Raw genomic sequence first — 16,979 nt, forward strand, 5'->3', positions numbered from 1 at the left:
ATGTTTGAGATATAGTTGCGTGAATTCAATCTAATGTTGATAGAGAGGAAAACATCTAACGAGTAGTAAAATAACGAAAGTTGACTCATTGACACATCTTGTGCTCAAGAAAATGTTTTTATTAAAGTAATTGCGTAAAATCTAGTTGCAAGTTGCTTTTGTTGCATTACATATCGTATGTTGGGGCAAAAGTTCTTATAAGAACACATTATAATTCATTTGACAGCTTGATAGATCTTACAGGTAGCATTAAAACAAAAGCATTATATTGAATCATTTAAAACAAATTAAATATAAAACCCATATATATATAGAACCATTAAATATATATTGATTGGTTTCCATACTTTGAAAAATGCAAATAAACCACTCAAAACAAGATATTGTAACAGGAAGAACATGTTGGTTATTGTCCTAATTTACCAAATGCTTTCAAAAAGCAACAATTAAAAAATAATGCAAGTTAATGTGATTAAGTAAAATGTAAAATTAAATACATACAATAGCAGCTAACGCTAGCATTTGCCAGAGAGGGAGATATAAGTTATCTTTCATTACAACAGTTGACTTTGATAAATTTGGATTTTATCAATGTCCTAAAAGACAAACGTAGAAGCAAACCTAAAAGCAAACTTTCATTTTTAACTTAACGTATTTAAAATTTCTTCGGCGTTCGTAGTTTGAAGTTTCTCGCTGGTTAGCTAATTTTTTCTTTGTTTCGCTTTCACGACTAACTGGCCGTTTTAAGATAATCCTATCTAAGGACGTTTGCCTTTGTCGCCCTTTCAACATGTTGCGATTAGGACGAACGCAGGTGTCGTCACAAAAGGTTAATGCACGACCACTAGCCAACTTGTCCGAATGTCTATTTTTATAGTTTTGCTAGATAGCACCGGCCTTTTCATATAGCATCGTTTCAGTTACACTGTCACCGACCAATTTTTTATCCAATGCCTGAGCAGTCTATCCATCAGCGGTCGTGAAGATCGCTGCGCCGTTTAGAAACTATGGCCAGTCCTTTTGCGAACTAAATGCCCTGAATATAATCCTTCTGTTTGATAATTGTGGATGTATTTCTGTCATATTGCTGAGCTAGCTCAATCACGCATACACATTTTGCATATTTTTCAATAATTTTTCGTTTAATATCAACTGTTATCATTCGCTTTTTCTTTGCATTATCTTTCATTTTACTGGCAAACTTTCGGTCAACGCAGAGTACTTTTAATTCACATAATTCTGCACTGAAAATCGCACCAAAAAAACATGGTACAAAAGTATAACCTGAGCAGTTGAAAAATACAGAGTGATGCTGTTCTCATAAAACACCTCCGGCATACTTGGCAACTGACTCACGTGCTTGTATCTCAAACATGGCTTGTATGTTAGTGCTAAAACTTGCTTAAAAGCTGGCTCGTATCTCAAGTTTCTCGTACGTTGGAGCACTCGTAAGTTGAAGTATTACTGTAATCAATTTAACCCTACAGTATCTGATGTGATATGTCAGTAACAACAGTTTTGTAGAGAGAATGTGCCATAAATATTCATTTAAGTGGATAAATCTGCCTACGCCAGAAATAGTTATCTACTAGCTACACGATGATACTAAATTTACCACAAGTCATGTGACCTAAGGGCAATTTTTAGTTAGTTTTCTCAAAATTTGATGTAATCCGTTAAACAAACCAGAAATCTATTATAATAGGTAGTGTAATCGTGTGAACTCGTGAAATAATATAAAATACAATTTTCTATATTTCAGAATATAGGTACAAATTGATGTACGTTGCAAATTGAAACATTGAATATTTACTTTATTTTTAGTCTGAGTACTGAGGAGTTAAAACACATGAGTGGAAGTATAAGCTCAGTGATGTGTATGTTCAGTGTTAGAACCTTTTATAGAGACAGCATAACTTACTTCCACTTAAACTAGATTATATCTAGACTAACTCATACTATATCCATTTATTATTTCCATAGTTTTTTGTGTTTTTGATTTTCTGACATTTTGATTTTTAATTTTTACTTACAAAACTCTTGCGGTTTGAAAATTTTATATGCATGTTGCAAATTACGTCATATGTACGGTCATGCAAATGCTAAAATTTTGCTTTGCGTATCGCAAAATTGATATGTTGAAGTGACCATAAGTTGAGTGTTGAATATGTGATGCTGCCTCCAAGTTTTAGAATTTATTTGGCAGCAAAGCAACTTTGCATATAAAGGACATAATACCAATCTTTCCGACAAAGCGAAACAGTTTGTAATTTTCCTCTCAAACTGCCAAAGAAATTAAACGATTTCTTGCTAAAGTCCTTTATGGTGACATTTAATAAAAATGCATTTTATGCAATGTCAGGCACTGGTGTCAAGGCTTCCTGTTGGACCTGCTCGCTCCGTTGCATTTGACACTTCTGGAGAGTTGTTGGCTGTTGGACTTAAGACTGGGGAGTTCATAATTATTTCATTCCCAAGTATGAAGATATGGGCTAAGAAAAGAGATCGCAACTCTTGCATCAATGATATAAGGTACGTCATGATATTAATAGATATTTTTACATAGATTTTTAGGCAAAAATTTTCGGTTGTTTTCTAAGTGTTCTTTAAGAAATTAGGCTAATTTGTAGACTATGTCTTCCCCACATTTTACATTGTATTCTCTTAACAATTTAAAACCTTCCCAAATTATTTTGTCATCGATTTAGAAATTTTGTTTGTGTCTAAACTACGATATTTATTTCAATAGATATGATAACAAAACTTCTTTATTATTAGTTGGCACCATTTTATGAACCATTTTAGCTTCAACAATGTAATGAGGCAGAGCTGCCAGATAGAGAGCTTATAACCCGGCAGCTATTGAGCGAGATAACCATTCTGTTATCATATTCAAAATACACCAATCGAATTTTTCATTTAGTTCATACATATTTTATTATTAGCACATTGGCTATGTAATAGTTCTAATAAAAAACTTAATTATAAATCATTATAAATTATAAAGTAAGTTTTGATAAAAATAGTGTTACATTTGCTGACACTTTGCGGACGTCACGCTATATGGTGTGAATGCTGATTTGTACATATTCAAGTCTGTCAATGAATATTTCAGTCTATCATGTCCAGTATTTTTTAATGTTCAAGTTCAGCACACAAATTAAATGATGATGATCTACAACAATTTCTACACATATTACTGTGAGATTTATGCATGGTTCATTGGCAGTCAATCAATGGTGGATCTGCTAATTGATTAGCAACTGTATCATAGAGAGCTGACTGCTTGAACAAACCTTCCCCAAGATCAATTCTCTCAGGTTATTAATAGTCAATAGGCCTGTCCACCGTAACCCTATGTATTGTCATTTCTGCAGTTACTAAGGATTCTGGGCTTTGATAAACTGTATTATTGTTTGTTTCAATTTGATCTGTGGTGAAACATTTTACAGAACATAAAGAATTTTTTGCACAGGAGCTTCCAATTCTATAATTATACATTTATTCATTTTTGTCAGTCAAGAAATAATCTTACCATCAGATTGGTTATGAAAAAGTTGTTTGCTGTGGTGATAACACTATCCATGTTATCACCACTGACATGTTAGTCATTCAGCTGTAATGTTTTACAGAAAAAAGCATTTATTTTGCATGTTATAGGCATATTAGTCATTCAGTTGTAATATTGTTATAAAAAGTCAGTTATTGTCTCATAAATCATTGGCATTTTAGTCATTCATCTGTACCATCTAAGTTATTACAGACAAGAAGCTATTGTCTCACATGCTATAAGCATGCTAGTTATTCAGCTGTAACTTATATAACATTTTTATAAAAGGGAGCCATTACCTTCAGTATAATAAGTGTGCTCATCATTTATTTGTAACATGTTTGATGCTAATATGGGGAATAGGTTACTCTCTCATAAACTGTAGGCATCTTGGTCGTTTAGCTGTAACATAATTTTTCTATAGAAAGATAGCTATTGTGTCACATACTATCAATACATTTGGTATTCAGAGGTAACATACAATTATGCTACAGAAAACAATATATTGTTTTATTTATTATATGCCCTGGTACCGATACCATGTTAGTTATTTGGTTACAATACTGATGCAAATGTCTATCATGTGAGTGACATCTCTTTAGGTTCAGTCCGGATGGCAGAGTGTTGGCTGTCGGCTGTGATGAATCTTGCGTTGACTTGTATGACACAACCCTCAACACTCTGAACAAGTTGGCGTCGTGTAAAGGAATTCCTAGTTTCGTCATACAAATGGACTTCTCTGCTGATAGCAAGTTTCTAAGGGTGTGTTTATAAGTACTGGCTCTTTATTTCACCATAGCATTTGTTAGCCAAAACAGTTTACATTTGAGATCAAACCTAAAGAGTATAGGACATGAACTTTTGCCAGTCTAGTTTCAGAGCTTGTTGTATTTAGTAGTACTATTTAGCTTTAAAAAGTTGCAAGTTATACAAACGCAATCCATAAACAATGTGTTCAGTGAACACTATTTTAACCATTGTCTAAACCCTTCCATTTAAAGGATTGTCAATTTATACACAAAGGTCTATGTTTGTCTGCTGTTAACCATTATTTCTAAATTATTTTATAAATTGCAGCTTTCCGTGCTATTTTAAATAGACTGTATTGAACTAGGCATGGCTAACTAGTGATGAAGCATCTCTAGTGAGCGGTTGAGTGTAGTTTGCTCTCTATGCCGAGTGGTTATATTATGAATATTGTTATGCTGTGATTACAGGTCAGTACAGGCGCCTACATTCACCAGGTGTTTAGTGTTCCAAGTGGGGCGCCTGTGAGCGACCAGGCTATTATTTCTAAGATCACCTGGGCTACATGGACAAGGTTGGTTCTCCCGATCTATGCTATCTGTTTTTTTTGTCTAGCTTGTCTCTTTTTTGCAATCACCTACTCACCTTACCTTTTTTACTATTTTTATCAGTTCATCTACTTTTTGTAGTTATCATTTCCAACCTTTTTTATTTTATAATTCTATTTCTTTTTCTGCTCTATAACTTGTTTTATCATCATTTATCTCCTTTTCTTGTAATCTTATCATGTTTTCTAGTACAGTTCTTTTTGCCATTTTTCTTGGTTGTTTTGGTCATTTCTTTGGTTTACACTTTGCAGGAATTTGGTAGTAAGGTCGTTTGCATGAGTATTGGTTTGACTTACTTTTTTACTGTTTCTATTATTGCACTCAATACGTTCGAGTTCCTCAAGAAAGATTGTTAAAACATTTATACTTAATTTTCCAGTGTGCTAGGAGATGAAGTGGTCGGCATATGGCCTAAAAATGCTGACAAAGCGGATGTGAACTGTGCTCATCTGTCTAACATGAGTAATGCTCTGGCGACTGGGGATGACAGTGGCCTCGTCAAGTTGTTCAACTTTCCAAGTGCTGAGAAATATGTGAGTAAAGAAGCAGCTTGTATGAAAAGTTGCCTTTTCTCTGGTGCTTGTGCCAACTTCACTCAATTTTTTGATTGATCATTTTTAACAACATCTCAGAAGTAATCTCAGAGCTCGCGTTACTGTTTATATTTCATTACTATTAACATATTGTTAAACTATATTACTCATACCAATGTGCTCATTCAACAGAAAATTCAAAATGAAATTGAAGTCTGCTTTCACAATTTTAGACCATTATTATATGGGTTAGTCTCAAGGCCGGCTAGCCAAGAGTCACAATGTGTATTTTTCAATTATGATGTGCAAATAATGTTGAAATCATGAATGTACTAGAGTACTAAACATTTTGTAAAGCTTACAGCCTATGGATCAATGCAACATGGCTTTCAGTTGCCATTTATATTACATTAATTCATAAAGATAATGCCCAGTAATAAGGATGACGCAATGGGTAAAAATGGATGAGTAGCCATAACTTATCTGGTAGTTCATTAGTTAGATCCAGCACTTCCTCTTGAAGTGTTCTAGCCAGAGTCAACCCATTTGTAAAGATGAGCTTCTTACACCTGCAACCTGCTTCTGTTGCTCATATGAGCAAACGGGCTGAGATTATTTCAATACTGCATAACGCAACAGACTTTGTATCATTGCTGTTGAATTTATTTTATTTGAATATGATATGGCAAATTATTTGTGCTTTGCAGGCCCCATTTAAGAAATACCGGGGACACTCTGCTCATGTCACCAATGTCAGATTTACCTTTGATGATAAATACCTCATTAGCACAGGAGGAGACGATTCTTGGTGAGCATATTTCATGTGATCTGTTAACGTAAAGTTCACATTTAAATAAGTTTATATTAATTCTGTCACATATCTCTGCTGGTCTCGCCATAATCTTAGACAAATTTGTTGATTTTATTTATACTCTACAAACTATCTGGAATGCTTCTAAAGTCTACACAAGGGTTGTCTATTTTTCAGGTCACAAAATAAGACCCAATTACCATGACTATGTTTCCACTTGTTTCAGCGGACCAATTCAAACTATTTTAGGCTTATTCTTACAATTGTTTAATTTTAGCAAACTTACTCAAATTGAAACAAATCTTTTGGCCAATTGTAGACGTGCATTTGGATTTTAAACAACATCTTGATGACGATCACTAGTTTATTCATACAGATGGGATGATCACAGCAGCATACATTTACATATTTACCGATCAGGTCAAACATAGCAATTTTTGCATGTGCAGCACGCTCACATCTGACAGCTTTTCTGGTAGAAGGAGATGTGACCAAATCAAATTATACTATTTATTAGTTTGCAAAACAAGACTGAAACAATATCTAGTTCAGCAAAATATATTTATAGCTTTTTATCTTACAGGAATTAGTAAACTAAAATTTCTCAGTTTTTAAAGTAATCTACATCTTTCAATGTCAAATGCTACACAACAAGATAATATAATTGTATGGCTATAATATGGTAAGGTTTTAAGTTCTGGTAATCTTCTACATGATTTATTAGTGATGACTAATTGAATTAGTGTTTGTTACTTATATTATTATACTGTTAGGCCTAACATTTGCACTGACAACAGCGTGATTATACGCTTCTTTGAATAAAAATGTTTCTAATTATCTCTTTAATTTCGATTAATACTACTTATAAAACTAATGAGATGTCGGTGTAGTATGTTAAACACTTGTTAAACTAAGGAAATTTTCTGATAAAAGATCTACAAGCTTGTTTGAACAGTCTTTGTTGTTAGATACACTTCTCTAACACCTCTGTAGCTGTATCTAATCCAATTATAACACATATTTATCTCTCACTGTTCTTATATTACTTCTATTGAGAGACTAACATGTCACACGTTATGTTTCAGTGTGTTTGTTTGGAAAACTCAGTGATTGACTCTTCATGGCTTCCACAAAGATCAACAAATGAATTATTTCTGTATCTTGTGTTGTAGTCATTCTAGTTCAGAACTTTCCTGTTGTATCTGTCTTTTAGGTGTATTGTCTTACCTTGTTTTTCTCATTGATCTCTAGTTTAGACAAAGTGTTGGAATTTTAGAAATGTTTTTCTGATGATTCATTATATAATAAGGGTGAAGTAGTGGAGCTGTTTTATACCTTTTTTATTGTGTTCCGTCCTATATTGTGATTGAATTTTAAATCTTAATTTTATTACATTTCTATTATTTATGTAGTTCTGCTTACGCCTATAGTCATCATAGATATTAGAGTGAACTGAAATACAAGAGAATTTAACTAAACAATTCAGTATTTATTTATGTAAACAATGTTTCAATAGTAGTTAGTACAAGAAGAATAGTGAGTGATTGGTGCGATGCGTAACCAATGATTTACAAGTTTATAATCAACAGGTTTAAGTTTGACAAATGGTCATCAGTCATCTGGTCTTAGTCATCAGCACTGCATCATATAGTAAGCTGCCATGCTGATAGACACAGTACTACTGTCAAAACAAAACCTTGATTAGATGATTAGACTCGACGCACAGTTGACACGGAATGACAAAGGATCAAATAATATTACCCTAACTCGTATAATATAGCACTTGTTATCAGTTTTGAAAAGTTCGTATTGAATAAAAACTCAGTTGTATATTTCTACTATACTCCCTGCAGTTAAACTTCAAATGACATGGATTCTACTAGCGAAAACACCAAATGACCGAATGTTTTTATGCATCATTTCTACCTCCAGACATGTTGTGTGCTCTATTAATAGGCATGAGTTTAAATTATCATAACTCTAATTGCTGGTGGAAAAAAATAGTATCATGAGAATAACAATATAGCCTTGCACCAGTAAACACTGATTAACCGGGATTATGGCATAATAATTTCAAGTTATTTTCCATGCGCACATAAAACTAGCTAAAAAAATTGTTATTCAAGTTAAATATAGATATCAGGAACATAGCAATTTTTTGTAGATGTGCGAATTGAGGTATCATGTTTACATAGATACATGTAGCTTCCAAGGTAACAAAATGGCTTATTATACAACTGTCATGATAAAAAAAATTAATATCATAGTTCATGTAACCTTTTGCTTCTTATTGAAGAAAAAGCCATACAAATTTAAAGCTTTGTAAGTAAATGCGAGCTGTCAGTTTTGCACAGGATTCAATAGTAATCTGGAGTAATTTAGAGAGTCATTAATGTTCAGAATTTTTAGTAAATGCTATCCTAGTTACATTCCTCGGCATTCAACTTCTCTTGGCATGTTAACCTAACAACACCCGTCTTGTTATCATAACAACTCAGACTTTATATGTTAACAAACACTACAGCAGCTAGGCATTACGTTCAATCGTTATTAGTCAATGACTACCTTTGTACTGTTATAATTATTGACTGTAAATGCAGAGTAAATGTAAATGTAGAGTTTAAGGCAAATTGGTATAATTTACTGTCCATACTTATTTGCTTAATACAAGCAGTTTACTATAAGTTATAATTCTTGATAGTAACCAAGACGGCTAGAGTTGACACCCACCATAGATATAATAAACCCATTATATTTATGACACCAATTATATACAGCCCCCCAGGCTGTATATCATTGATGACACCCACTATAAACCCATCTATGGGTTTCTTATAGCTATGACACTCATTAACAAAAATGGCTGTAGACGATACCGACCAACAAAATTGGCTGTAGTCAACACTGACCAACTAAAATGAATGTAGGCTACACTGTCTAGCCAAAATGTTAAGCTTTGCCAGGGTGCATTGTTGCAGGCGCTTTACTGCCCTACATAACTTAATTTTATTTCAAACATATTTTTTAAAGTTTAGCATCACGTTGCCTTCATGCTAAAATATGTGGATGTAATTTTTTATCAAAGATTATTGTATATTGGCTTAAAGACAGCTATAAAAGTGGCCACAAAAGATGACCGCAGAAAGTGTATACAGATGTAGAATTAGTGGAGGTAAGTTAAAAACAAGGGAGGAGAAGCAGTGGCATAAGAGAACAGAAACTGAAAGGATCAACTAAAAGGAGTCCAAAACAATTTAAAAAACTTAAAAACCATAGTCAGCAGAAGATCAACATATTTGTAGATATATTATATATAAACGTAGATGAAGACAAATCACCCAATGGGGTGGCGAGACAAGAGGCCATAAAGCCCAGAGAGAAAAGAGCCTATACACAAGCCGCTCGTCCCATGATGAAGCCTGTCACTGAACGACCATCAAACAAACATTAGCAGAGCTAACCATAAATTAGAATAGCCTTAATTTTATAGAGCTAAGCATGCACAGGCAGCACAGCATATTATTATGCTTTACTTGGGCTATTAGGAAGCATTCAAATAGTGCCATTTTGAATCTTTTGCTAATAGCTACTAAATGACCTATATAAATGACCTATATAAACCTGGAAAGTGCTAGGGTTGGATGCTATAAGATCATCAACAGAGAATTTCAAGCTTTATAATTTAACACTGCCTGCGCTGAACATTATTACTTCAGCTGACTATTGCAACTGTGCAATACTGCCCATAGAAAGATTGGCCATTTTTGAGATCCGTGTACACGAATTAGATATTTTGGCCTATTCACAGTACTGACAAAACATCAATTAAAACACTGGCTCAACGTTGCATTGTACGTACAGTGTAGTTTTTGGGGCAAGCAGGACTATCATGTCTTGGGTGACAATTAGTTTGGGGACAAGTTGAATCCAAGGTCTTTTATAACAAGTTTTGAATAGTCTGTAAAATATGCTTGCTGTTACCAATGACATACATTGTATATCATTGGCCATCATTGATGTCATGCTGTATGTCACTGCCCACAATGGCATTGTGGGGGCTGTATATCGTTGATATTACATAATAAAACATATATTATGTGAGAAAACTCTTCTAATAATTCGACACCGTGTGAGAGCATTTTAGTGCAAAATTTAGTTTCTTTTCGCAGTGTATATAAAGAACTACAGTATGAAGGCGATGTGCCTACTTTTATAATGGGTTGAGTGGTTAACTTTGATCCCCATAGCCCATTTTTCAGCTGTACAACGGTAGTACGAAAATAGCTTAGGTATCTGTTTCTCAGGCTATGACATTCGACTGCGTGTTAGCTGCTCTATTTTAAACGATTGTTTAGTATATCTGGCGAATATCCGGAACCCCAGACTGTAAATGTTGCACAATTAATTATCAAACTAATCGTTCTTAGTTCAAATGTCTCAACAAGCCATTTGTTTATTATATGAAAATTGAATTGCCCATATGTAATTTTTGGCTTTGAAGATTATTGTTCAGCTAATGTTATAGAACAAGGAAACGAGCTTAATCATCGATCTCTAAACGTTTTTCGAATATTGCATTGTTTTAGATGAGCTGTCAACTGGGTATTCTATCGAAAGTTAAAGATGTTACTGTTCTAAAGCGTTATATATTTCCATCTTCAACAGCTTACGACAAAGAGGATATCTCAAAACTTGAAACAAGCGGTAAGCTAATGCTATCAGCACAAAAACAAACAGGCAGTAATTGTTTTACTAAACACCCTTTACAGTAATTTATAAGTACACGTAGCTGCTCGTATGTGATTGAAAGTTTATTAAAATTTGCGTTTTTTGACAAATGAAAGTTTATAACCATTAATTGCTTTTTATTACATAGTTAAACCAAGTTGATAAAACGTACACGAAAAACAACTGCAAAGTGTTCAACTCGTCGTTGTGAGTAGTTACCTATTAATCTTTAAAAAAGGTTTATGCAGCGAACTAACTTGTAACATTAAAATAAAAAACTGCGTAATTGAAAAACTAGAGCAAAATAATTAGTCAGCGCAACCAAAAGTAAAAAGGTCTAAAACACATGGTATGATTAAAAGTAATTTCTCAAATTATCCTGGTATCTCTCTTGTTATTAAACTCTACTTATTATCTTTGAGTACAGTAAAAAGTGTTTGATGGCGTAAATTTTTAAAATAAAAAGTTGTAGCATTAGCATAGCGCTAAGAACATAGCGGTTTAGAAATAACTAATTTATTCTCTTTGATGAAATTAAAGAGCGATAGCTTTACACTTTGTTGACGTGGTTGTTGATACACAACGTGACTGCCGAAAGGGATATTTATGAGTCAAAGAGTTCTTTATGAGCTATAATTCGCACTTAATATGAATCATTAACTACTACCATGGCTGTAGATTGTATACCAACCGGCCTAATTTTTAACGGATCATATAGAATAAGTCAGGAGATTGTTTACACTTAGATGGCTGTTCACTGAGTCTGTAACATCTATTAGAAACTTCTATGACTCTATATTCTAGTCCTTTTGACCTTGTTCTAATGGTCTTACTTTTTCAACTTCACAGTTGTTTTGTCATAAAGTAAGTTATTGATACATTTTAAGAACATTTAATAAAGTAAATTAATAAACTCTACCTGTTTGTAACATTTTGAAAGGGTGGGACAATGACTGGGGATGGGAAGATGAGGCTCAACAAGGAGCGGTCGATAAAGAGGAAGACTGTAAGGAAGGCTGGCTACATGAATGCGAGGTCTCTGTGTCATCTCTTGGAGACCTGCTTGTAGTTGCCAAGGATGACCGTTTGGCCTTGCTACAACGTGAGTTACCTATGATGTTATAATCTATTTATTAATAGGATGGTATTTGTGTTTATTCGTTGCTTGCTACGCCTTTCAGCCACGGTTACAGTTTGAGATAAAATATTGATAAAAGTGGGATTCAAACTCGCAAAATTTAGTTTTGCAGATCGACACTCCACCAGCAGCATCAATCAACCGCTTTGTGGTGGTTTTATCGGCATACCTGATGACCACTCACGTCACACTAGACTGCATGTATGTTAGTTTGCTGTGTGTCACGCTCTTTATTAATTAAATAGCAATAAATTATGGTATCACGTGTACAAAGACTCCATATAGTTTCATCCAAATTTAATTAACCTTTTTTTCACAAACTGCAATCTTCTAAAATTTTGCTGTTCAAAAATTCGTTTCTTAGCGAATTCTTGATTTAAAAAGCACCTAAAACTGAGGAAAAGTACCCTTGCGGAAAAGGAAACATGGTGGTGAAGTAAACATGTGGAATAGTAAACATGGCGGTGAAGTAAACATGTGGAATAGTAAACATGGTGGTGAAGTAAACATGTGGAATAGTAAACATGTGGAATAGTAAACATGTGGAATAGTAAACATGGCAGTGAAGTAAACATGTGGAATAGTAAACACGGTGGTTAAGTAAACATGACGGAGAATTAAAATTTCAGGAGAGGTCAACATGGGTTTCTCTAGGCTTTGCTAATGGTAAACCGAAGACTAACATTAGCTGTCGATTACCTGTGTTGAAGAGTGCTAATGAAGCAAAGAATACAGGACTTTGAAATTATCACGGATACCCATCAGAAATTTTCATAGGTCCTGTTAGAATTCGTAATAATAGTAGCTAGTAATAGCTCTGTCAGCAAGCTATGTGCAAATATGAATTTTATCACCACAGTAACTGAATTGAATGGTGCAAACTTGGTCTTCCTAACCATATTATTTTTAATAGTTGTCATTGTAACTATACTGTAGTTAATAGTTGTCATCCTAATTATACTGTTGTTAACAGCTGTCATCCTAACTATGCTGTTGTTAACAGCTGTCATCCGAACTATACTGTTATTGATAGCTGTCATTTTAACTATACTGTTGTTAACAGTTGTCATCCTAACTATGCTGTTATTGATAGCTGTCATTTTAACTATACTGTTGTTAACAGTTGTCATCCTAACTATGCTGTTGTTATCAGCTGCCATTCTAACTATACTGTTGTTAACAGCTGTCATCTTAACTATACTGTTGTTAACAGATGTCATCCTAACTATACTGTTGTTGAGAGCTGTATCGGTTTATTTATAATTTACAGTCAATTATGAAGAAGGACATGGAGAGGTGTTCACCATCCTATTGAAGCGAGTTCTCAGTGAATTTCCCAGGTGAACATACAGTAACAGATATAGATAGACTCCATGAGTCAGTATGACAGTAGGAGAGATTTATAGATGAAGCCATCTCTTTCACTGATGTATAGTTGTAGTCATATCTTTCAAAGATGTATAGTTGTAGTCATCTCTTTCAAAGATGTATAGTTGTAGTCATCTCTTTCAAAGATGTATAGTTGTAGTCATCTCTTTCAAATATGTATAGTTGTAGTCATCTCTTTCAAAGATGTATAGTTGTAGCCATCTCTTTCAAAGATGTATAGCTGTAGCCATCTCTTTCAAAGATGTATAGTTGTAGCCATCTCTTTCAAATATGTATAGTTGTAGTCATCTCTTTCAAAGATGTATAGTTGTAGCCATCTCTTTCAAAGATGTATAGCTGTAGCCATCTCTTTCAAAGATGTATAGTTGTAGCCATCACTTTCAAAGATGTATAGTTGTAGTCATCTCTTTCAAAGATGTATAATTGTAGCCATCACTTTCAAAAATGTACATATAGTTGTATATTTAGATTTCTTTCAAAGATAAAAAGTCAACGGTAATTGACTTCTAAATAGAAAACTCTAGAGATTTGTTGCCAAAACTTAACAGCAACATAAAAAAGTACTGTAAACACGCATCCACAGTATAGGGCAGCTATAGAACTAGCTGAGTTGTTGCTAGAAATAATGTAAAATGTATACATATTGTTGTAATCCAAAGTATTATTTTTTTTCAATTATTAAATAGACATCTTTTTGAACCTTTATTATTCATTCTCTTTATTGTTCAAAATTTAATCAACCTGTTAACTTTTTACATATACTATATATGGAACCAAGTACAACTTTAAGATATGAAACTGTGGTTGTATTTACAGATATGAAAATGCAAACAATGAAATGATGATTACATCGATTAACACTAAAAATGGCACACAAGGATTTATCTCTCTTGAATTTATAGAGCAACTAGCGGAATGCCCGGCATTGCACGAGTATTAAAAATCAGCTTATAAACAATGAGAGGTAATGTAGTTGCCTGCCACTTGCCATTAGCCTGACACATTGCCAATGGCTAATTTGAGCTAGCTTACTAATACATGTAAGAGCTAACTACTTGCTCTCATGGTTGAGCACGCATAAAATTACGCTACCGCTCTCCGTGACGTTGCGCGTAATGGAGAGCAGTAGGTATTTGCACCCACATAATGACACATATCGCTTAATGGAGCCATCAAGCTCATGTGGCCTAATTGGTAAGGGATTAAAATGGTGAATGGGAGGGTCCCTGATCAAATCTTTTGCGATATGGATTCTTCATTCTGAGATTTTAATCGCTATAGCCGGACATACTGAAGAATATATACGTACATACACGTACATACACATACATATACATACATTCACACATACATTCACACATACATTCACACATACAGACACACATACATACAGACACACATACATACACACATACATACAGACACACATACATACACACACGCATGCATACATACACACATACACACACACATACATCCACACATACATCCACACATACATACAGAAACATGAATTTTGAGAAATATATGTATAGATGAATAAATTTTTGGTGTATAAATTAACAAATGAAATAAGCTTGCTTATTCAGCTAACTTAAAATTATTTAGTTTCAGATTATCTATATATACATGTATATATAAATTACAGTGTTTGTCTTTTTGTTAAACCCTGTGTTCAGCTATAGCAATTGAAGTCTCGCAATAAAAAATCTGTAGGGCAGTAGATTTGATCATACGACCTTCAGCTGTAAGGCAGCGAACTTAACCAATAAGTTAATTAGCAAACAATGTGATTTAGCCACGATCAGGTTTTGTTGATTTCAATGTCAAAATATCCTGGCCGCCAGATCACCTCACATCAAAAACAATCAGAAAGGATAGAAAAATATCAATGTTTTCCGATAAAATCTACTAAAACTTTGAGCAAGTTCATTCTAACTATTCTTTTAGAGAGATGATAACCTGCGTTTTTGGTCTTCCTATAATATCACACAAGCGCTCTTCAGAAGGTCTTCCGGAGTGGACATGCATTGTAGTTGGTTTCAACACCGGCCATGTGCGCATGTACAGTGAGGTATGTACAATAGAAGCTTCAATCGAATAACCGGCACTGCTACAATTTCAAGTCAGTTGGTTTTTGTGCTGTATAAACTTTTTAAGACCAAAATAAATTCAAACAAAACTGACCAAACAGTATCAAACCAATAGTCAAGATTAGTCGATTTCACTTACGTTGTTCATTTTTGGTTTAAAAAACTAAGTACTGTCGTGTTGTCTCTTCAAAACTAAATAGCATAATAAGGTATTAAAATATAAAAAGAACATGATTCCAAAATAAAGTACTAAACATAAACCCCCCTATTTCTAATATATAATATTGTATATATGCCCCCTATTGCTAATATATAATATTGTATATAAACCCCCTATTGCTAATATATAATATTATATATAAGCCCCCCTATTGCTAATACATAATATTGTATATAAGCCCCCCTATTGCTAATATATAATATTGTATATAAGCCCCCCTATTGCTAATACATAATATTGTATATAAACCCCCCTATTGCTAATATATAATATTGTATATAAGCCCCCTATTGCTAATTTATAACATTGTATATAAACCCCCCCTATTGCTAATATATAATATTGTATATAAACACCCCTATTGCTAATATATAATATTGTATATAAGCCAGAATCAATACTTTGATAATGAATTATGAAGTTTATAAACAGCAATAAAAAGTTGCCACTACTTGCTATAAGTTCATATTCAAATACTGTATATGAACTGGCCAATAAACTACAGTATCTCAACAAAATTCTCAACACAAACCTGCAGTAACACGTATATTTAGGACCATGGTTAGAGGCAATGATATTTGGAGTTGCTTCCTCGTGTGTGTTATGATTTTGTAAAAACAACTTACTCCTCTGAGCGATCTACAGAGAGTTTTTACTTCTAGACTGGCACTAAAGTGTTGGATCAAATGCTACACAATGAGTCTGTAGTTGCCATCAAGTGTAAAACTTACAGTCCTCCCAGATATCCAGGCTCCAATGATCTGGTTAGTCAGTATTCCATTATGTTGCATAATTACATTGTTAATTGGTGACTCGCATTTTGACAGATGGCACCTGCTACCATATTTCAAGTTGCATATGTCAGCTATAAAGTGATAGCTGACACAATCAACAGGTGACAGCACAGGCCAATGCTTTACCAGTGTTTGCTGTGAAACAATGTATTGATGTTTTATTCATGCTTGCTATTTATAATGATGCACTGTCATTATTTTGGTAAAGGCATGTATGCAAAGATAACTATTTTCAAAGCTCCGGTTTTAATTTTTTGTCATGAAAAGAATTATAATAATGATGGTTTTAGTCGATATAAAATTTGAAAAAGAATTTTTACTCTCAACAGAATTGACTAATCAGATGCAAGGGTTGTTTGTCAACATGC

At 33.7% G+C, this 16,979-nt stretch overlaps 2 protein-coding genes across 2 annotated transcripts in view; both read left to right on the forward strand.

The window, feature by feature from the left end:
- The window catches only part of LOC137400899 (echinoderm microtubule-associated protein-like 6), a 38,475-nt gene extending 30,878 nt beyond the window's left edge, over window positions 1-7,597 (forward strand). Inside the window, exons 33-38 of the mRNA XM_068087240.1 lie at window positions 2,363-2,532; window positions 4,153-4,312; window positions 4,768-4,871; window positions 5,285-5,438; window positions 6,146-6,246; window positions 7,335-7,597. Coding sequence (XP_067943341.1) covers window positions 2,363-2,532; window positions 4,153-4,312; window positions 4,768-4,871; window positions 5,285-5,438; window positions 6,146-6,246; window positions 7,335-7,359 — 714 coding nt within the window. The 3' untranslated portion in view covers window positions 7,360-7,597. The remainder of the gene's footprint in view (window positions 1-2,362; window positions 2,533-4,152; window positions 4,313-4,767; window positions 4,872-5,284; window positions 5,439-6,145; window positions 6,247-7,334) is intronic.
- A 3,202-nt stretch (window positions 7,598-10,799) lies between these two features.
- The window catches only part of LOC137399549 (rab3 GTPase-activating protein non-catalytic subunit-like), a 56,253-nt gene continuing 50,073 nt past the window's right edge, over window positions 10,800-16,979 (forward strand). The window contains exons 1-5 of the mRNA XM_068085713.1: window positions 10,800-10,953; window positions 11,918-12,079; window positions 13,386-13,455; window positions 15,455-15,578; window positions 16,480-16,581. Coding sequence (XP_067941814.1) covers window positions 10,836-10,953; window positions 11,918-12,079; window positions 13,386-13,455; window positions 15,455-15,578; window positions 16,480-16,581 — 576 coding nt within the window. The 5' untranslated portion in view covers window positions 10,800-10,835. The remainder of the gene's footprint in view (window positions 10,954-11,917; window positions 12,080-13,385; window positions 13,456-15,454; window positions 15,579-16,479; window positions 16,582-16,979) is intronic.

This window comes from Watersipora subatra, chromosome 7 (genome assembly GCF_963576615.1).
Source record: "Watersipora subatra chromosome 7, tzWatSuba1.1, whole genome shotgun sequence".
NCBI lineage: Eukaryota > Metazoa > Bryozoa > Gymnolaemata > Cheilostomatida > Watersiporidae > Watersipora > Watersipora subatra.